A 23,578-nucleotide genomic window follows, 5' to 3' on the forward strand; every position below is an offset into this window, starting at 1 on the left:
ACAAAAAAAAACTAAATACAGTGGTTCATGCCTGCTTTCCCAGCTATGTAAGAAGAATAAATAGGGCAGTTCTGGCCAACCCAGGAGAAAAGAGTTTCTACCACAATCAATAGCTGGCTATCATGGTATGTGGCTGCCATTCTACATATATGGAATGCTGAGAGCCAAACGATCATGGTTCCAGGTCTGCTTGGAAAGAACATTGCAATACTTTATCTCAACAGAAAAATGCTAGTGCTTGCCATGCTAGCTACACAAGAGGCACAAAAAAAGGCGTGTCGTGCAGACCAACTCTGGCAAATAGTAAGATTCCACCTGAAAAATAAAATCAGAGCTGTCACATGTGCTACACATATTTCAGCTGTAAAAAATATAACTGGATCTTGACAAATATGTTATATGTGCCTTCCAGACCGAAGCTTCCAATCTTTCTTTAGCCATTTCTCCATAGCATATCCAACTATTGTTTTTGTGTGTGTGTTTCAGTTCTGGGGCTTGAGCTCAGGACCTGAGCACTGTCCTTGGGTTTTCTTAAAGCTAAAGCTCTACCACAGCACTGGTTCTGGCTTTTTCTATGTATGTGGTACTGAGGAATTGAACCCAGGTCATCATGTAAGCTAGGAAAGCACCCTACCACTAGGCCAAACTCCTGGCCCCGCATGTCTAACTATTCGTTCCTGACCACGTAGGAACTAGGGCCTCTTGCATTCATGGAGATCTTAAACAATACCAGGACTCTCCAAGTTCAATGTGTTTCTTAATGTGGTTGAAAATGGCAGAAGGTCTATCTGTGCTTAATTTATATTTAGCTTTAGCTTATGACAAATATGGACTCTGGATGAGTGAACCTCAAGAATTAAAATTATATATATATATACATATATATATATATGTATATATATATATATCCCAGGCATGGTGGCTCATGCCTGTAATCCTAGCTACTCAGGAGGTTGAGAGCTGAGGATCATGGTTCAAAGCCAGCTTGGTCACTAAAACACATGAGACTCTTATCTCCAGTTAACCACTAGAAAACAGGAAGTGGGTGGCTCAAGGGGTAGGGCAGTAGCCTTGAGCTGAAGAGCTAAGGGACAGCACACAGGCCCAGAATTCAAGACCCATGACTGACTATATATATATTTATAGAAAAAGTACACAGATGTTTACACATGAATACATTCATTTCTGCAGGAAACAAGCTAAACAAATCCAAGAGCAGCTGAAAGAATCACAAAATGGTAAAAACTACAGTCTGAAAGCATCCAGCACGATGTCAAAGTCAGAGAACTTGGTGAAGAGCCACGTCCAGCTGCAAAATGTGAGTTGCATATCTCTACATCTCCTGTAGCCCAGCTTGGATATTCTGATCCAAAGAGGATCAAGGCTTGGGAGGGTGTGTGGGGAAAGTCTGTGATTAGACTTATATATTTGTTCAGTACTTGATAGACCTTGTAGTTTATTGTGTACATGTGTCTATGCATGTTTGTATGCATACCTGATGTGTGTGTGTGTTAGATGAAAACCAGAAAAGTTAGTTCTTTGTTTTTGATTATAATCTTCATATGAATTCATTTCTGGTAACAATACAGGTTTTAAGGTTTTAGGCAGGCCTGGGTATAGGGTCTGTAACAGGAGGAAGAGGCTCCCCTAGCCACCACTCCATCTGATGAGCCAACTGTTTCTTCCCATCTTTACATTAAAATCTTAGCATCAAAACTTTTGGTGAAGGGCTGGGGATGTGGCCTAGTGATAGAGTGCTTGCCTAGCAAGCATGAAGTACTGGGTTCAATTCCTCACTACCATAAAAACAGAAAAAGCTGCAAGTGGCACTATGGCTCAAGTGGTAGAGTGCTAGCCTCGAGCAAAAGGAGCTCAGGGACAGAGCCCTGGCCCTACGTTTAAGACCTAGGTATGACAAAAAAAAAAATAGGAAACAAATAACAAAACCTTTGGTGAGGTTATGCATGCTGTGAGAACACACTCTGCCTTATCACTGGATTCTCCATGTTGGCCTAACTCTGGAGTCTCTGACTGGTTTGACTTCCATGTCACGAGTATTCATTTTATCTGTATTGATCATAGAATCAACAAGTATCTCTTTAAAAATGATTCTTATTTTTTGTTTAATTGATGCCATTTATGAGGCTTGGATTCAGGGCTCTGGCACTGTCTCTGAGCATTTTTGTATTCTACCACACCTCTATTTCTACTACCCCTTCCTTCCTTCCTTCCTTTGCTTTTACTTTTCCTTTTTCTTTTCTTTTTTTAATGGTTAACTGGAGATAAGAATCTCATGCACTTTCCTGCCTGGACTGGCTTAAATAGTGACCCCTAGATCTCAGCTTCCTGGGTTGTAGAGATTACAGTTCTGAGCCACTGGAGCCCAGCAAAATAATGACAACAACAACTACTAAATCCTTTTGAGTCCTTATTATGAGCCAAGTTCCTCCTGCCATATGGGATCTTAGGTATTTCTTGGTATTCTGAAAATACAGCCCCCAGCAGAATTCCAAGAGAAATGTGCGCTGAGCTGGTGACAATGCAGCAGAAGTCAGAGAAGAAGTAATGGGATGGGGATTTAGGGGTGGGGGCTGTGGAACACATGGAGGCTGCCCCAGATAGATGCCTGTCCTTTCTTCTTGTTGAGGTTTTTCGTGGCACCAGGGTTTGAACTCAGTGCCTCACACTTGCTAAACCAATACTGTGCTACTTGGGCAGCTGCACCTATGCCTTTTACACATTCCTTATTGTTGAGGTTGGGTCTCACCTTATGCAAACTCTTTCCCACAATGCAATTCCCCCCTGCCCTTCCCTTAGACACTGGGATAGCAGGCACAGCTCACGGCGCTAAGCCATGGTCCTTCCCCTGTAGCATGTAATGAGAGGTAGGCACCACCACATACAACCTGTGGTTGAGATGGAGTCACATGAAGTTTAGTGGCCTCTACTGGAAATCATCCAGTTTCTGCCTCCCAATTAGTAACAGTTTCAGCCTTGAGCCATTGCAACTGGCTACATATGGGCTTCAAAGGGCAATAAATGTTCACCCAGTAGTTAAAGATGCAAGCACAAGAAACTATCACACACAGAAATGATATTTAAAAAAACATAGAATTTGTGTTATGTATAGGTCATTGTAAGATAGAGGTATGAGAGAATAAGTGAGAAATATTGTCCCAGAGGCATTTTTTTTCTAACACTAAACCTTACACAGACCCTAGAACTTAATGGCAAAATCTTTTCCTCCTACATTCTTTGTTAAAGTAGTTTTTTTTTTTAATTCTTAGCTATATTACAAAACAATGAAGACAAGAGCATGGTCTCTAATATCCACTGAAATATTCCCCTGACAGTAGCAATTCTTCGCTGCCACACAAGATTACATTTTGAGATTCTGAGGCAGGAAAGACAGGGACAAAGGCCATGCTGTAAACCTAGCATTTGAGAATAATAGCCAATCACCCAGTAAACCCTCACCCCCCTCCAAATGCTTACATCCTGGGGAATTTACACATCATTTGTGATTCTAAGAAATCATTATACCCAGAAAGTTGCCATTATCATGTGCATAACAGATGTACTTAGATGGTTTAATGTGAATTCACAAATCAGAATTGCTCACCAGCAAAGTTTCCTTCAACTTTTATTCCTAGCAAGGTGCAGGGATTGCTCTTTTCAGAACAAGAATGCTCTTGCTAATGATTTCTAATGAATGTAATTCCAGCACCTTCAACAATCTTGGTGATGAGGGTTTCTGTTCCTTAGCAACTGTCTCAGATAAGCAAAGCTGGACCTCTGTTGAAGCAATAGAGAGAGCCTTGTAATCAGTAATATACCTTTGCAATAGGGAAGGGCAGTCAAAGTGAACAGTGCTTATTTTCATGAGATAGAGTTGACTGAGCCTTTTACAGAGAGAATGAGGGAGTAGAAACTCAAACAAGCAAAGGTTTGTGAAAATGTACCAAGGGATAATCATTGTCATTGCCTTTAGGCTGGTGTGTCTACTGTTTGGCAATTACTGGTCAGGGTTAAGGTTTTTTCTGATGGTTGCCTTTCAAAGCAAAGTCTTTTAAATCCTTGTGAGTAGTAAAATATATATATATATATATATTCATCCTCATAAATCCCATTTTTATTTTAACAAATGTTTTAGAGACTAACACCAAGGGCCTATCATGAGATACTAGACAGAAGGAATTTTAAGAGCATTTTTAGCAGCTTGAAGTTTTTTTTCTTTTCAGGCAGGCACTTAGAAGGGGTGAGTGTTCTTTGTTGGAAATCAGCCTAGAGTTGTTGGAATCTAAGTTAGTATTTGCTCTCTCACTTACTGAGAGATAGCGGTGTAGGGGTTGAAAGCGTTTGATTGAGAGATTGTAGGATTGTGTGTGTGTGTGTGTGTGTGTGTGTGTGTGTGTGTACATATGCATGCTCGTGTGCACATGTTAGACTTGAACTCAATGCCCTATAAACACCCCTGGCATTTTTGCTCAAGGCTAGTACTCTTCTACAGGAATCAGACCCCTTTTTTTGGCTTAGGATGGTCAACTAGAAATCAGAATCTCCTGGGTTTTTCTGCTGGTGCTGGCTTTGAACCTCAATCGTCTGCCTCCTCGGTAGCTAGTATTACAGGCATGAGCCACTAGTGCCTACCACGGTCATAATTTTTATTTTTATATTACCAAGATGAGGCCGAGTTGAAACATGTTAGGTCAAGAAGAGTCACTGCCACTCACTGCCCTTTCACAGAGTTGTGGTACATCCAGAGGAGGCTCATTGTAGAGTCTCTTTCCTTTACATCTAACATGAGATTAATACCAATAATAGTATTTCAGCCTGCTCTAGGATTGCCACAAGCTCATTTGAGAAGATTACTTAATTTTCATTTAAGTGAGGCACTCCAAATTTCTTACCCCTTCCCCACAGATATTCATTGATTAAGGCTCTTTCCTATTCTTTCCTGCAGTCCATAATGCTAACATTAAATTCTATTTCTTTGTCCTCCACAGCTCTTATTTGTTGAGAATTACTAGAAATAGAATTTCAAGAAAGAAGGGACTGGCTGCACGGTTTCCAACGTTCAACTGACTTTGACTTCATAAGTTATAAGCTCTTTTTTCCTCTCCCCCTATCCTTCTCTTCAGCCCACCTGGCCCTAATAATTTGTGTATCGTCAAAAGACACCAAGGGTCTTAACTATGTCATTTCTACAGGCTTCAAGAGAATGCATAAGGATAGAGTGTCATAGCATTGATGCATATAGAAGAAAACATATTTTCCTCCTATGTTTTCTGCTGGGCCCTATAGCAAATGGGAGATTAATAAAAGAAAAACAACGACAAATAGGGAGGTTGTATTAACAAGTATGTCATTCATGAGACAAATGAGAATGCCCAGAAATGTATCACTCTAAAGGTCATTGAGAATTTAGGCTAATAGACCATTACAGAATAAAGGCAAAGGGGGTTGAGACTTCTATTTGAGTTAGGAGAACAAGAAAAATGCTCAATACAATAGTTGTTAGTGTGGTCAGTCAGGGAGATTTAAGTACCTGCTCTGTTGCTGTCCTCCTTTCCTGTCAAGTCAAAACATATACTTCAGCAAACCTAAATGTCTTTTCCTAGTGGAAAATTTCTACCCTGTTTGTATAGCTTTTCCTGGATTACCCTCTTCTCAATGGACTTTATAAATCTCCTATTACCTGTATGTCATATCTTGGGGTAGTGTATTCTGGCATATCTCTGTTTGTAAGCGCCACTGAGATGTGCTGTACATCACACATTCAGAGTTCCTATTAGAGTAAATGGCTAGACAGAAAATAAGATTTCAGGGAGAGGATACATACGGAAGGAAGGTGTATCCAGGCCTGTAAAAAGAGAGCAAGCTGCATGGAAGAGGTACATGTGTATAAAGCCATGGCATTCACACATTTCTGGCTTGGGCTCAGGTGTTCACTGAGCAGCCCCCTTTGACTAGATAGAGATAAACAAATTGCTTCCCAAAGGCACATGTCTGCTTCAGCTCAAAGGCAAGTGGGTCACTGCCAGTTCTCTTCTATCTTCATCATCATTTCCTTTGCTAATTTAATAGGAAGAAATGGCATTCTTTGAATTTTGCATTTCTTTATTTGATAATGAAGTATTATCTCTGTCTACATATTTCTTGTCAAATTTCCTCTTTGGTGAATTACATGCTGATACCCTTTGCTCACAATTTTATTACAGGAAGCAAATAGCAATTTGACTGCGATTTTCCATGCTTTAAGTTTTTGAGAGAAAACAGTGATGGAGAATAGATATTAATCATCCAGTGAAAAGGAACAGAAAAACTTAATATTTGCGTTCCTCCACAGCTATTCTTAAAAGTTGTACAGAGAAGCAGGCATTGTTTGGTACATTTGGAAATCATAATGCACAGATAGTCCTAGGGAGGGAAAGTGGCAATCTCACTTGTCCTAAGAATTTTGGGGTGCCTATTAAAATGCAAATGCATTCATGGAAAGTTTGCATTAATAGCATTTTTATATCTTTGGTTTACTATTATTATTATTTTGGCAAGAGCTATGAGAAAATACCAGGGCTGACCACACAAAGATATATAGTAATATCTGTTTTGTTTTGTTTTCTTTCTACCATTTGATGAATCCGAATCAGGAAAAAAACAAAAACAAAGACAAAAACAGACCTAATTAATTCCTTACTTCCCAGATAATGCATCCATATATTAAGGGATATTTGGAGCAGGTCAGTTGACCTGGGTTCTTTTACCCAACAAAAGAAGAATTTGAACAAGCGGTGAATGTCGTGAAGGCAATGAGAACATTTATTAGAAAAGAAATGTGGCTGAGAAAGGTAACACATATCACAAAAAATAGCAGCTCACCTATGTCAGCCATCTGTGTGCCTGTGTCCACTGGCCCCAGGTGAAACATAGAGGACTGGAGTCCTTGAAAAGGGTTTTCTGATTGGTGGTTGGTGAGTCTCTTTTCTGATTCTAGTGCTAAATATTTAAGTTTTGGTCCTTCTTTCCTCTTCCTTCTGCATTTTATCAGGCCTTATTTCTTTATTTTTGTGTAGCCCTCTTTCCTCTATTTCATTGTTCAGCAAGTTTTGGTTTATCAGCTTATCCTGCTAGGTGCATATTCTATGGGTTGCTTTTCTACTACCTTCTTCTGTTTTGTTTTTACCAGTCCTGGAGATTTAACTCAGGGCCTGATCACTGTCCTTGAGCATTCTCAAGACTAGTGCTCTACCACTTGAACTACAGCAGCACTTCTGTCTTTTTCTATGTATGTGGTACCAAGGAATCAAACCTAGGGCTTCAAGCACTCTATCACTAGGCCACCATTCCCAGCCCTTTTCTACTAACTTGTATCACTATGACCATGAACATGGCCAGCCCTCTGACAGAATGACAACTCTTTTGGCCCGGCAAAGGCAATGCCTGCTAAGGATCAGTGCCCCCAGCTAATTTTCTTGCTTAGACTCAGGCTTCCTGTGCTTTCCTCTGAGTCCTCTCCTCATTGAGTCACTGTCTCCAGGAATCAATGAATGAAATTCAAGGACCAAAAATATTTGGTATGACAGTATCAAACAAGGCATATAAAATAAATCCCCAGAGTTCTCCCTGAGCAAGACTGTTCCAAAAGTGGATAGTCAGTCACCTGATTAGCTTTGTGTATGGGGTAGAGGGGTTGATTTGTACAGCTTTAGCAATCCCTCTATGATTCTTAGGTGCTTAGAAGTTGACTCTGACTATAGGTTGGGTCCATGGTACTTTGATTGGCAGTGTCCTTTTGTTCCCAAATGGAGAGAGTTTCAGGATGTCCACGTTTCCAAATGTGATAGTTAGGAAACTTTGCTTCCTCTGTTTCACCAACAAACTCCCTGCTATAAAGGCCCACATTGCCAATACAAGGAAAGATACAAAATATCATGGTCCATCAGCACTCTTGAGGTGGAAAAAAAAATCCTACCAGCCAAGTCTATCAGGAAAATCTGTCTTTGTTTTATCTTGAAGCCCAAGTTAACTACTTGAAATTCTTCCCAAATTGCAGCATTTAGCACATGAATTGTCTCCTTCTGGCATTCCCTTAAGTTCATTAAACATTCATGGGAGAGGGTTTTACTTTATAGTCATTTAACAAGATGTGAAACACCTAGTCAAGTAAGTAACAAGATATTCTGGAAGCACTTGACACAGATAGCTCACAGTAAGAGTGGATTGTCCTGGCAGGATTTCAGAAGCATCTAGCATCTATCTTCATTGACAAATAAATCATTTGTGGCTCAAAGGTATGAACCGACCTCATTTATGAGAAAGTGCTGAGAATAGAATTATAACTACCAGAGCCACCAATAGGATGGACAAGTTCTTAGTGGAGTTCAGGGAAAGTTATGCTCTGTTCTTTTCTTGGGGGGGGGGGTAGAATGCATAATTACAAAGTAAATGAGAGAAAATTATACACAGGAAACTGATTTTTAGATTTCAGACCAAAATCCAGGAGTCTCAAGTTGGGTTCAGCCACTTTTCTCCATATGCCAAATGCAGAGACATGGTGAATGGCAGAGGAAGGTGCTTTATGAGGAGGCAGTCATAAGAAGTCAAGACATCAGTTCATCTTCAGTCATCTTTAGTCACTAACAGTGACTTTATTCTAAACAAAGAGAGTGGGGGGCAGGAGTTGTTGAAAGGTAGGAGAAATGATTAGACAAATAGGCACAGATGGAGATCTGTCAGAGATAATACCCCCTCCTTCTCTTGGGGACCCTAGGAAAGTAGACCTACTCAGGTGGAGCCTAAACCCCTCTTCTTCCTGAAGCTTCTAGAAAGCTGAGGTAATGGTTCTGATGAAAGGAAAACCCACTGAGGACACAAAAGCCAATCTGCATGGGAGATCAGGGTCAGTTCCTTTGTGGTGTGGGGCTGGTGATTCAAACAAATGGAAGAGCCAACATTCAACAAATAGGCTTATGAAAGATTGATCCCATGATGCTACAGTAGGCTACCCATTTCTGTCCTGTGTACTCCTCCCCTCCTCCTCCTCCCACCTGGGAATCTATCTTATCTATCTATCTATCTATCTATCTATCTATCTATCTATCTATCTACCTACCTACCTATGTTCTATCTATTTAAAAAACAGTTCGAGGTGGAGAAAAATAATTCAGAAAGAATCCAAAGATGTTACCCAAATGCATGCATTGTCTTACCTCACAGGTCCAGCCTGGTTGAACATGATCTCAGTCTTTGTTCCTGGAGGAATTCTGAAGAAGTTGCAATCATTTTATTGGGCGAACAGGACTAGGTCTCTTTAAGCTGATAAAAAGAAGGCATTACCTGATTCAAGGGCAGTTTGCCTTCCACACGAGGTGCTTATCTGTGAAATTTCTCTTTTCTGGGACTGAAGAAGATGATTGTAAAGGGACTGCAGTAGAGAATAGGTACAGATAGAAACGTAGGGGCTTTTAGTTAATTTACAGAACCCAGAGAAAGCATCTTTTAGGTTGCCTCTTATACAGTGGTTTTGTTACTTTTGATAAATCCAAATCAGACAAAGATGTACTTAATCCTTAAGGTCCCCTCAGTGGCTTCAAATAGGCTACAGAAAATTTAGGGCCGCTAAGATGACTTCAGACCTTGTATCTGTCAAGAGAAAAATTTAGGCAAGACTTGAACATAGTGAAGGTAATAGGACAGTTTATTAGAAAATAAAAATGCCAGAAAAGAAAGTATGTGGCATAGACATGTCATAGGAAGACACTATTTCAGTTCATCTCGGCCATCTTGAGCTATCTTCTCCATGATAAAAACTGGCCTTCCGTTAAACAGGATGAATGGGAGCCTTTGAAGATGGCTTTCTGATTGGTGGGTCTCCTTTCTGTTTCCTATAAGATCATGACACCAGAGGTCTAGTATCCTATCCTTTTTCCCTCATTCTTTTTGGTCCTTCTGACCTTATGACTTTCTTATTTATTTTTTTAATAGAATCCATTCCTATTTTATTTTGAAGCAGATTTTAGTTTATCAGCGTATCTTGCCATGTGCAAGTTCCTTCCTATCTGCTTTCCTACTAACTCATTCACATTCCATTTTTTTGTTCCGATGACCCTCTTAAGAAAGATAAATTTATGGATGGGGGAAGTCACCATCAATGAGAAAGTAATAGAAGGTAATACTCACATGCAAAAGATTAAACAAGCTGGGCATTGTTGTCTGATGCTTGCAATCTTGTGCGTTCATGTGGCTGAGATCGGAGGATTAAAGTTCAAAGACGGCCTGGGCTATATAGTCCATGAGACTCTTATCTCCAGTTAACCACCAAAAAAGAATTGGTGCTGTAGCTTAAAATGGTAGATTACTAGCTTTGAGCACAAAAGCTTGGGGACAATGCCCAGGACCTGAGTTCAAACCCCAGAACATGCATGATAGATAGATAGATAGATAGATAGATAGATAGATAGATAGATAGACAGACAAACAGATAGATAGATAGATAGAACAGGAGGAGAAGAAGGAGGAAGCATCATGTAATATGGAACTCAGACAGTAATTGGCCCAGCGACACTGGCTGTATTTTTCTTTGTGTTATGTACTATGGAATACAGAACAGATTGTATTCAGTTTGAGCATACTCATAAGCCAGCAGCATATACAAATAAATGTGTACCATTTTAAAATGTGGACACATCAAATTAAAGTGCTGTTATAGGGTGAAAAAATAACCTCTGCATTTCATTAGTGGATCTAAATACTGCATTAAGTATTTGACACTTGAAATGATTTGCAAAAGGGTGTGGAATTTCAAGGAATTACTTGCAGACGGTATGCCATAATAGCATTAATTAAAGTCAGTTTTGAATAGTTCCAATATAAAACATGATTTCTTGTTTGAACTGCCAAATCTACCATACTTGGAGAGCGTTGAATACTTGTGTCCATTCAAATTTCTTTAAATAGTTAGATAGGCTCAAACTATACCCAGTAAGGTCAATGAGACATCATCCAAGTCACCATTAATTTTCCAGTAAGAAAAAAAAAACCCTCTTTGGTTTTAAGGAGTTTATTAATTACTATAGATGTTAATCAAATACTCCTTCAGGTAAATGTGGAACCGATGTCATATAGAAGTCCTGGTACATTTCTCTGTCAGATAAAGAATTAAGAGGCAGAAGAATAGTGATTTGAGTAAAATTTCAAATTTATTGACAGTGAGGGGAGAATAGTTCAGACTCTCCATAGAGTGGGAGCCACGAGGCCATTACAACCTGCCTGCCTGCCTTCACCCTTTTCCTTCCTTCCTTCCTTCCTTCCTTCCTTCCTTCCTTCCTTCCTTCCTTCCTTCCTTCCTTCCTTCCTTCTTTCCTTCCTTCCTTCTTTCCTTCCTTCCTTCTTTCTTCCTCTACTCTTCCTCCCTCCCCTCCCCCTTGTGCTCTCCCCTCCTCCTCCCCCCTCCTCCTCTTCCTCCTCCTCCTCTTCTTCCTCTTCTTCTTCTTCTTCCACATAGAATTTCCTACACAGGCTGGCTTTGAACCAAACTTCTCAAATCTCAGCCTCTAGAATAGTTGGGATTACAGGTATGAGCCACCATCAGTCTTCTTGGAGGGCAGTTGTTAAAATGCCATGGGGCTACTCCATTGCTCCAATGATGACCTTTCTTTCATGAGACATGGGCTTTGTGATGACTGTCTGATAGCTCGTGTGTGTGTGTGTGTGTGTGTGTGTGCGCGCGCACGCACACACACTATCTTGGCTCTTTTTGTTGATTCCCCTGCTTCAGTGAAAGAGTATGAAGATAAATTCAATTGGTCATTCCTGACCAGTCAATCAATTGTGCATAAATACAGAAGTGACTTGATTGGTCATGTTTGATTATGCCTTATTGACTTAGGAATTTTAGCAGAAACCTAGGATATTATGGGCCATATGTGGTCAACTATGTGTTATGTCCGCCATTTTGAATCCCTTATCACCTTCATAGTTATCCTTTCTGTTCCTCAGAACTACATTGTAATGACTACAGTCAATAGTCAATAGTACTGATAGAACTCATAGCCAAACCATGGAAGAATTAACATGAAAATGGAAGAGACAGTGAGTGACACAGGCACAGTGCTCATGGAGACAGGAGGCCCCTCACTGGGACAGAGAAGATGGTTGATTGCCATTCCTGCTGTTTGGAGAAGACCTAGGTATATTATTTTGAGCTAGAGGAAATGTGCTTTAACCTTGACTGCCATTATTAGAGCTTTTCCTGCTCCAATGCATGCTGGAAGCAGTAACAGTGGACACGTAGCTTTCAATTACTCTTGGAAGCATCTCCTAACCACTTCACATTTGGGGCCTCTCATTTAGATGGTCCATAAGGAACACTATGATGAAGATAACTCTGTCAAAACTGCTTTCCACAGGCCCCACTTTGATTTAACCTTCTGGCTTCCTCTGTGTGCATGAGCCAGGCAGGTAAAAAAAAAACAAAAACAAAAACCAACAAACAACAAAAAACCCAATGTCACTGCTCCACAGCCCACAGGAGTCTGCTTTATTTGATGAGGCTTATTGATTCCAGGGTACCACCAGAACTGTTAGGATCACAGCCTCTTGCAGTAGGCAACAGTGGACAGCCAGTCTGTCCACTGGGAGGGAGACTAACTGGGGAGAGGGCTTCCCCGGAAAATAATGTGGTTGGCCAGAATGTGAGTTTAAATGGAACTTCCTTAGACTTATGCTGAGAAGAGCAAATGAATCATGCCTGCCTTTCCTCCTTCATCTTCCTACTACATTTTCTACCAAGTGGGATCTTAGTAAAATATGTACCTATTGGCAAGACATTTTGGGCTCATATCTATAATCCTAGTTAATCAGGAGTCTGAGATATGAAGGATTGCATTTTGAAATCAGTTGAGGTAGAAAAATCTGGAAGACTTTATGTGTAATGAACTAGCAAAATGTCATATTAGAAATCTTACTAATGCGAAAGAGCACCAGAGGGGATAGCCAATAAAGAACATGAGGTTCCAAATATACACACTAATGCCTCAGGACAACAAAAAAGAAAAAGAACAAACATAGAGAAAAGCAAAATAATAATGATAGGAAGAGGAGAACAAGGAGGAGGAAGAGGAGGAGGAAGCAGAGGAAGAGGAGGAGGAGGAAGAAAAACTCAAAAGTTCAGGCACCCAGTGAAGGAGAGAACATAGCATCAATTGCCAGATTTTGGTGACAGTGGGGAGAGATAAAAAAGGGAAGCTGAGTCAGGCAGTGGACCTGAGTAATGGAACTTCACTGAAAATATGGTGTGATGGATGAAACTGTGCATACCTTAATTTTTCTCCGGGATGGACTTGCATAGATGCTGGAAGAAGTTGTAATAAGTTGTGGCATGGCCCATGAATATGAAAGGCTGTCATCCTGAGTAGTGAAGCTAACATGTTAGAAGGGTTGGAATAGATTGGCTGTTTGCTAACTGAGAATCGCATGTGGAAGACATTTGTCTTCCACATTTTGTCTTTAGTCTCTTGATTCTGTGTGTGTGTGTGTGTGTGTGTGTGTGTGTGTGTGTGTGTGTGTGCTGGTCCTGGGGCATTATAAATCTTTCATTTACCCATGTCATTTTAACCAGGTTCTGTTGACCTAATATCACATTTTTTTTTGACAGTCTTCTGCAGAGCACCAAGTGCTTTAGGCTCCTTTTATGTATCAGCCACAGCAAGCTAGAGTCAGATATCTTTCCAGTAAGATTCCTTCCATCCCACAATGGGATGGAAAAAATATCTGGGCACATCTGGTGCTTATTGCTGCTAGACTGGTCTCATTTTCTAACTCCTATCAGAAAACAGATCAAAGACACATTCACCCAAGACTCCTGCCACATTTTTATACAAATACTGGTACTTGAACTCAGGACCTGGCACTTTCTCTTATGTTTTCTTTGGCTTGATGTGAGCTCTCTTACTGTGTGAGCCACAACTCTACTTGCAGCTTTCTGGTAGTTTAATTGGAGATAAATTCTCAAGGACTTTTGTGCCTGGGCTGGCTTCAAATTGAGACATTCAGATCTCAGTCTTCTGAGTGGCTAGAATTATAAGCATAAGCTACCAGCCCCTAGCCTGACACTTATTTTTATTTTTAATATTATGGAGTTTTTTTTGTTTTGCGGTATTTGTTTTTTTTTTTGTTTTTTGTTTTTGTCATTAAGAGCCCCTGATAGGTGTGTGTCATGTGGCTTTTACCTCTGGAACCAACTGTTACCATAATGGGTCTCTGTTGATATGGGGCAAGGAAATTTTTCAATGACCTTAAGAGGAGATGTCATTCTTTGAGTGTTATTCGACAAGACATGATTAAGTTACTCACTAGATTTTTCTCCCTCCTCTGATGTCAGAGTAAGGCTGGGGGTGGGGTAGGGCTAGAGTCAGGGAAAGTTTTTTCTTTCCCCTCAAGTGAAATAAGGTTTTGTAAAGATTTTTTTCACTAGAAGCTGGCCATTGTTCTTTAGAAGGGCTCTGTGTGCCTTTCAGAATGTGATTATTATTATTATTTTCATTTTCACTGGCAGAAATGTGAGATGATTGGTTGTTTTCTTTGCTGTAAGAATTTCGTGTCGTTTCTTGAGGTAAACCCATGAACAAAGGCATCATTCTGAAGGCTTCAGTCCCCGTGTCATTATAATCCTCATAGACCACAGACAGATTCTAACTGCTTGCCAAAACTACCATGAAGGCATTCTTACTACCTAAGCTTCCAACAGATTTAGATATGAATCTTTCTTTATGGATCTCAGAAGATCTCTGGAGCTGTACCATCAGTGATATGATGAACACATTGATTTTCGACTTGTCCCTATTTTTGTTTTACCTTTTCCTTTTTTTTTTTTTTTTGGTCAGTCCTGGATCTTGAATTCCTTGGGCTTTCCTCAAGGATAGTGCTCTACCACTTGAGCCACAGCACCACTTCTGGCTTTTTCTATGTATGTGGTACCTAGGAATCAAACGCAGGTCTTCAAGCATCCTAGGCAAGCACTAGGCCAAACTCCCAGTATTCTGTTTTCACTTTTTATAAGGACAGAAATAATAATTCTCTATTTCTTTTCAGCTGAAACTGGAAGCTATCTCGACATTCATTTTTAATCTACCTGTATAGAACATTAATTTGTCAGATTATTAGATTGAAAAAAATATGTATTCTTCCATATCTTCACTAGCCTGTACGGGGATATCAGCAAGTATTTGTAATTACTATAGAAGAGAGACACCGAAAGAGACAGAAAGGAAGAATAAAAGAGGAGCAAGAGAAAGGAAGCAGAGAGAGAGAGATAGAGAGAGTAGAAGTTAAGAAATTGTAAAATAAGATGTAAATGTGTGCGTGTGTGTGTGTGTGGTGTGGAGGCACATGTGCCAGTATAAGGGCTTGAACATAGTGTACAGGAACTGTACCTGAGCTGTTTTTTCAGCCTAGCACTTTCCCACTCAAGTAAAAATTTCATTTATCCCTTTTTGTTGATGATTGGAGATAAGAGTTCCACTGACTTTCCTGCCTTGGCTGGCTTTGAACTGTGATCCTCAGATCTTGGCCTCCTGAATAACTAGAATTATAGGCATGACAAACTGGTGCTATAAAGAAACTGGTTGGCTGTAAGGAAATTTTATAAGGAAGTTTGTATTAAAAAGTTAAAGGAGTATATGTGTAAACAAGTGTATAACATGTGACACTAAAACATTTGACAGAAAAAATTTAGAGGAACAGTATTAATAAGTTGGACAAGTAGTAGATGGTTATATTTCATGACTTTCATTCTAGATTTTGGACAACGCTCTATATCTTTGAAGATCCAAACACAGATTCTGAAGTAATAGCCTCTAATCTGAATTAAGCCAGTTTGATATTCATTAAGAAATACAAGCAGTTACTGACTTGTAGTGACTTTACAATTTCTCTAGAAAATATAGATGTATAGAAACAGTTGGCAGGTAATGCTAGCCCTGAGAGCTCTCTGCAGTTGCTTAGCCTTCTAAAAATTTTTGACTTCTAAGCCAACTAATTACAAGTTGAAGAGAAAACAAGTGAATTACACGTGCTTTGCAAACCTGCAAGTCAGATAGAAATTTACGATGTCGGCAATACCTCAGTAAACACATTCATTCATCTCACTTTTCCATGGAGAGCTTGAAATAGACAACTTTAGTCAGTAAGGAACACACAAAGAAAATTCTATCTCAATTAAATTTCATTATTTAGGGTTGTTGAAAATCAATCACTTTTTACAAGTTATTCCCATATCCTCATCAGCAGCAGCAGCAGCCGCAGCAGCATCTCCTCCTTCCTTTTCCTCTGTCTTTCTCCTTCTTTCCTCTTTTTCCTCTTCTTTTATTCTTCTTCATTTCTCCTCCTTCTATTCTCCTCTTCAATTTCCTCTTCCTCCTCCTCCTCCTCCTCCACTACATTTTTATGAAAATGTGATCCTCATCTACAAGTCTGCTTTTGTAGAATTTAGGTTCTGGTTCAAGATATAGTTATTACTGCCACTATGTGGCTAATTTTGAAAATACTTAAAAAAACACATTTGGAGCTTTCAACTTTAAAATAATGACTGAAAAATTCCCAAGACTCTGTAAGTAAAAATCACAATAGAAAATAATTTGTCATTTAATGGGAAACGTGCTGAAAAATGCATCATTGGACAAATTTGATCATTATGAAAACACCATAGGGTGCAATTAAACAAATCTAGATGCTAAAGGTCAATCTTCCTTGTGGTTTCTTTATACACTCAAGAAATAGGGTAAATAGAAGGCATGAAAAGCTGCTGCCAGTTTTACATGAAAGTTTTACAGTAAAGTTATAAAACAATGATTAGAGTTGAGATTGAGGTGCAAACCTGTAATTCCAGTTAATCAGGAGGTAGAGGCAAGGGGAATATAAGGAGGCCAGACTAGATAATAATGTGGCAAGAATCTTATTCAAAATAAGAAGGTATTTTGAGTTGGATGTCAGTGGCTCACACCTGTAACCCTAGCTACTCAAGACTGAGGATTGTGGTTGGAAGCCAACCAGGCGGGAAAATCCATGAGAATCTTATCTCCAATCAACCACCAGAAAAAAGTGAGTAAATATCAAATATTTGTTCAGAAGTGGATCTGTGGCTCAAATGGTAGAGTACTAGTTTTGAGCACAAGAGGCCCAGGGATAGTGTCCAAGCACTGAGTTCAAGCCCTAGGAGTAGCATTAAAAAAAAAGAAAAAAGGAAAGTGGTATAGCTCAACTAAAACCACACTACCCTGTGAAGTTATCATTTCAGTCACTAGAAGCATAGTAAAATGACAATACTAATAACTAGAATGTGTGGTATAGAAAATACGTGAACCAGTAATATTTATAATTAAATTGTCTATTACAATGCCTGGATATTTTAACCAACACCAGTGCCAAGTGTCCCATGTAGCATCCTTTACTGCATTACCAGATCACTAGGAAATGTTTGACAAAATTTTGTTCAAATTGTAGTACTTTTCTTTAAGGTTGATAGCCAGTTAGGCATTTATTTTAAATCATTTATTTTGCATAAAAATAGTTTGTATCCTCAGTGATTGCATGGCAACACACAAATGCACAAAAAGTTGACATATATCCATCTATCCAAAAAAAAGCAAAATGTGTACCTATCTACATTTATTCAACATATCTATATTCATTTATTCTATTTTTCTTATTTATTAAAATGGTTTATGTACCCACTTTTGTGTACCTTTCAAGGGTTTCTCTTTTATATTTGGCTTCCTTGGTTAATAAAAAATTAGAAATTGGGTAGCTGGTGTACCCTGAGTCAGTCACATAGTACTTTTGCTGTTATTTCCTAATGGGGATACCCAGAAGCATCCAGAAGTATTATTTTGGATCAAAGGTTACATATATTAAAATTGTCACAATCTATTGGTCATTGGTCTGCCAACAAAAGTAGGGCCAACTGTAATTTTTTCCAGATCTTTTCCATAGTAGATTTTTTTTTGGTCAGACGTGGGGCTTGAACTCTGGGTTTAAGCTGTCCCTGAGCCATTCAGTACAAGGTTACCTCCCTATCCCTTGAGCCACAGCACCACTTCCGATTTTCTAATAGTTAATTGGAGATAAGGGTCTCATGGACTTTTGTGCCTGGGCTGGCTTTGAATTGTGATCCTCAGATCTTAGCCTCCTGAGTAGCTAGGATTTCAGGTGTGAGCCACTGACATCCAGCTTAGATGTTCTTAAAATTTATTTTTGTCTATTTTGTATTTAGGTGAGAGGGATAGTACTAGGGTTTGAACCCAAGATTGCTCAGGATTGTTTCGTATACTAATACTTGGATGTGTGTCATCATTTTGTATTCACACCTCTACTCTGTTTGATGGTTGGTTAATTGGAGAAGGGTTATCTGAGGCTGGCTTCTAATGTCAGTCTTCTGGGCCTCATTCTCCTGAGTAGCTAGGATTATAGACTTGAGTCACTGATGTTTTGCATAGTGTTTGTTTTGTTTATTCAGATACTGATTCTTTTACAAAATGTTCAAGTAGTCTACTTTCCTATGTACCTGTCATTTTTTTCCTGTGAAATTTATACTGTTGCTTCTCTTATTTTTTCCCCTCACTTCATTCCTGCACGGTCTTTGAACAACAAGAATAGTTTTGGAAGTGAATATTAAATATTTGTTCAAATTTGTACTTCTGTTTTCATAATCATTTTTTTCCTACTTGGAGTAATTTAGGTTGGTAGTAAATTAAATTTAACCTAAATCATGTCTCTTTATATCTCCATGTTTTGAGCCTTCAATTATTTTTCTACCTGAAGTCATGAGTAAATTTGCACACCTAGCCTTATAACGAATTTTCTTTGCTTCGTGTGTGTGTGTGTGTGTGTGTGTGTGTGTGTGTGTGTGTCCGTGTGTCATGGGGCTTGAACACTGGGCCTGGGAACTACCCCTGAGCTCTTTCTGCTCCAAGCCACCGACCTACCCCAGGAGCCATGGTCCCACTTCCTGTTTTCTAGGGATTAATTGGAGATAAGAGTCTCTCAGTGTTTTGTGCCCAGGCTGGCTTTGAACTTCGATCCTCAGATCTCAGCTTCCTGAGTAGCTAGGATTATAGGCATGAGCCACTGTGCTGGCAAGAATCTTTTCTTTTTTAAAAAAATTCTTTATTTTATTTTATTGCTAGGGGAATATAGGAGGGGTTACAGTTACATTCATCAGGTAGTGGATGCATTATTTCTTGAACATTGATACCCCTTCTCATAAATAATTTTCAATTATTCAAAAAGTTCATTCTTTATTGAAATTAAAATCAGAATTAATCTCATACATTTCTGTTATTAACAATATCTCTATAATTTCTTGTTCTTTGTTCATTCTTATTTACTAATAACCTTTGGAACTGTAAGCAGCCTACCAATTGATAAGAGATGACTTTTAGATTGGAATGCATGTGTGTGTGTGTGCGTGTGTGTGTGCATTGTGTTCTTTTCTGACATTTAGAGAACATTCTTTCCATTTTTTTATTTTTTAAATTTTTTTGCTGGTCCTGTGGCTTGAACTCATCAGGGCATGGGCAGTGTCTCTGAGCTTCTTTGTCCTCAAGGTTAGCACTCTACCATTGTGTCACAGTGCCACATCTGGACTTTTCTGGGTAGTTTATTAGAGATAATACTCATACAGATTTTTCTTCCCAGGCTGTCTTCAATTCTCAGCTTACTCAGTAGCTATGATTACAGGTATAAGTCGCCAGTGCCTGGCTAGAACATTCTTAACAAGCTACAAAAAATAGCCACATGCCAGTAGCTCACATCTGTAATTCTAGCCACTCAGGAGGCTGAGATCTGAGGATCATAATTCAAAGCCAGCCCAGCAGGAAAGTTGTGAGACTCTTATTTACATTTAACCATCAAAAATCCAGAAGTAGTGTGGCTCAAGTGGTAGAATACCAACCTTGAGCACACAATACAAAACAAATGAAAAAAACTCAGGGACAGTGCTCAAGTCCTAAGTTCAATACACACACACACACACACACTGCTATAAACCATTGTCCTTCCAATTCTTGGAACCAAACCTAAGACTTCACTTATGATGAGCAAACATTTGAATATTGAGCCACCTTCCCACCCCAAAGACATGTCATGCAGTGTCATCTGTTATACTATAGCTACCCTTTCTTTTACCTGTTTTAAATGCATTGTTGAATAGTTTCTCATTAGTTTTTCAACCTTCCTATAGAAGAGATTTTATTATCCTATATTATCCTATCTCTAGATTTGTAATTCCTAAAGGATTTTTAACTTCAACTTGTCTTTTTTTTTTTTTTTTTTTTGCCAGTCGGGGAGTTTGAACTCAGTGCCTGAGCACTGTTCTTGGGTTTTCTCAAGGCTATGCCTCTGCCACTTGAGCCACAACCCTACTTCTGGGTTGTTTCTATGTATGTGTTATCAAGGCCTCGAACCTGGGCCTTTGTGCACCTTAGGCAAGCATTCTGCCACTAGACCAAACTCCTGGCCCCTTGTCTTTCTTTTATAAGTGCTATCACCATTTCCCATAGGAGCTTCTTTATTACTGGATTGCAAAGAAAAAATGTAGTGAGTTTTATTTTCATGGTTACTGAGACTAACACTCAAAAATCTGTGTTTTGATACAAGTGAGATTTAAAACCTCTTTGGTTAGAAGCCTAAAAGTGTCATTTCTGAGGGAAGGTCACAGCTGGAATTTCTAGCAGAGAAACCTGTCACCCCTTTCTGCAGGCCCAGGTACAAAGTATCCAGAGATTATTCAACTTGACATTTGCTGGTTCCTTGAGCTGTCATGTGACATTTCCCTTAGAACAAAAGTTTGCTTAAGGAATCATCTCCATACGCTTTCTTTAGACTTCGGAACTTTGTCAAATATGAAACCAATAGTTAGGAACTATAAAGGTGAAATATTGAAAAATTTCTCAAGACATAGTAAGCACCTGGTAACAGTCTGAGAGAAGCACAAGACTGTGGAGGGAAGATATTCTGATTCAATGTTCTTATAGTTCTCAGAATGTTATAAAGGTTATCCACTAAACTCCTATTATTATATTATTATTATTATTATTATTTATTGCTATTACTCCAGCTAGTCATTCAAAGTTTTGAGTGTATGTGCCAGTTCTAAGTTTGGAACCCAGGGTCTAGACACTGACCTTGAGCTTTTTTATTTGCATTCTACCACTTGAGCCACAGTATGAATTTGGATGTTTTAGAAGTTCACTGGAGATAAGAGTCTCACAGACTTTCCTGCCTGAGCTGGCTTTGAACTTCAGTCTTCAGATCTCATCTTCCTGAGTAGCTAGGATTGCATGAGCAATCAGTGACCTTTTCATTCACTTAAAAAATATAATCTTCACAAAGGATAAAATACTCTTCTAAGTGTGTTCTGGCTGGCACTTGGTTTGCTATGGTTATATACCAAAATAAGAAAAATTCAGCATTCAAATTAAAAATTATCTTTGATCGTTCTTATCCGATCCCAGAGAAAGCCGGGAGATGAGGGCACACGCTCAATGCAAGATCAACAAAATGGACTTCATGTTTTGTTCTTTTTTTCTAATTTTCCTAGCCAGGTGTCCAGGGGAAACTAGTATTCCAAGAACATCTCCCTTTCCTAGCTCTCCTGTTCTCAGATCTCCATTGAAAACAAACCTCCAGCTCAACTCTGCTTGTGATTTCCCACAGTACTCCAAGACGGAAAGGCATCCTGTGACTGCACTGGAGAAAATGATGGAGTCAAGTTTTTCCAGCCCCCAGTCATTTCCTGAGGTCCCTGCTCCAGACAGAGGAAGTCCACCTGTCAAACACCACAGGTACAGGTAGCTCACCCTGATGGCAGTGGGGATCTTCACAGCAGGTGTTTTCTGGCAAGGAATGACAGCAGAGCCCACGAGAAGAGATTTTTTTTTCTTTCTTTCTTTCCTTTTTTTTTTTTTTTTTTTGCTTTTTCTGTGGCTCTTCATGGCAGCCATCTTCAAGCAGCTTAGAACAGGAAAATCAGATACCAGCTTCCCTAACAGGCAATATTGCCCTTTGAAGTACCTGAGGGAAGTCATAAAACTCAGGCAGACCAACTTTTCCTAGTCTATCTTTTGCTATCTGCATAGCTAATGTGCAATTCTGCTCTAGGCAGATGCTATCAGTAGTTACCCCCAATCAGGTCCATACAAAAGAAAATTTTCAGTGGGGCTGTGGTTCAAGTGGTAGAGCACTAGCCTTGAGCTGAAGAGGTGAGGGACAGTTCCCAGGCCCAGAGTTCAAGCCCCATGATGGACAAATCAAACAAGAAAGAAAGAAAGAAAGAAAGAAAGAAAGAAAGAAAGAAAGAAAGAACAAATTTTCTACTTGTGGGGAAAGTCCTGTTCAACCCTTTCTTTGGGCCTGGAAGATTTGCTCTTGATGGGATGGGATGGCATTCTTTCACAAGCTAAGTCTAGAAATTGACTCTTGGGGTGGGGGTTGGGAGGATAAAATTATTTGATGCATTTCACATAATTCTGAAGTGGAACCTATTTTTTTTAATATCTTATTCATCATGTTTTCCTTTTCCATGTGCAAAATCTTGCCATTCAGAAGGGGAAGACAATGTGTTCCAAACCAACTGTTAGAGCCTGGGACTAATGCTTGAGCTAAATTGCTTGTGTATGTCCACACATACATCTTTAATCATTGCCTAACTTCTCCAGAGATAGAAGCTTCCTTTTCTCAATGACAACTACTACTATGTAGTTATACACACACACACACACACACACACACACACACACACACACACACACACATATATGTTTTTCAAAGAGCTTCTCATGAGACTAAATTTAGAGTTAATGGTGAAACCAGTGGTTAGGAAGTAGGGAGTTAAAATGCTCACAAGTTCTTCCAGACATGATAATTAGACAATAACAGGCTGAAACAGAAGCATCCAGGGACCAGCAATGTTTGACCCACTCTCATTTCCACATACCAATACTTGACATGACAAAATGAAGCACATATTGTCATAGGAAATGGCTATCTCCCTCTCTGGTAGCCTCATAAGAAGAAATGCCACATTTACTTTGCCATTTTCAGCCTTCTGTTTAAGACTGAAATATGTTTGCCTTTTGGATAGCTGCTCTAGCTATTTTTAAGTTTCGGGTTGTACCATTTGTTGCCTCTACAGAACACTTCACTGTGAAAAGAGCATTTCATCTCCCAAAGCCTAATAGAAGTTGTCTTAATTACGGAAATAACTCCAAAATTGCCAGCCTTTTGCAAGATGAATATTTTCATGCAAACATTCTTTTCCTCCTGCTGATTATAACATATGTTATCGTACAATTCTACCCAGTCAAGTAAAAGGGGTTTTTAATGTAACATTAATCTCGAATCCTATCATGCCATAAATATTTTAAACCTGAAGTTTTTAAAACTTAACAGCTTCTAATGGGTCTGAACGAATGCATCTTTAAACTCAATTCTGATCTGTTTATACATTCCTCCCTTGCTGGGTTTGGATTCAATTTCTAGAAGTCACTGAAAGATAAAAAAGAGGCCATCTTTCAGAGCCCTA

General features: G+C 39.2%; 1 protein-coding gene across 7 annotated transcripts in view; it reads left to right on the forward strand.

The window, feature by feature from the left end:
* Nucleotides 1-23,578, forward strand: part of Nrg3 (neuregulin 3) — a 945,390-nt gene that overhangs the window by 912,707 nt on the left and 9,105 nt on the right. For all 7 annotated transcript variants that reach the window (XM_090346689.1, XM_090346692.1, XM_090346690.1 and 4 more), the window contains exons 6-7: nucleotides 1,192-1,318; nucleotides 21,712-21,839. In XM_090346689.1, coding sequence (XP_090202815.1) covers nucleotides 1,192-1,318; nucleotides 21,712-21,839 — 255 coding nt within the window. The remainder of the gene's footprint in view (nucleotides 1-1,191; nucleotides 1,319-21,711; nucleotides 21,840-23,578) is intronic.

Source organism: Megascapheus bottae, chromosome 15 (assembly GCF_031878675.1).
Source record: "Megascapheus bottae isolate mThoBot1 chromosome 15, mThoBot2.hap1, whole genome shotgun sequence".
Classification (NCBI taxonomy): domain Eukaryota; kingdom Metazoa; phylum Chordata; class Mammalia; order Rodentia; family Geomyidae; genus Megascapheus; species Megascapheus bottae.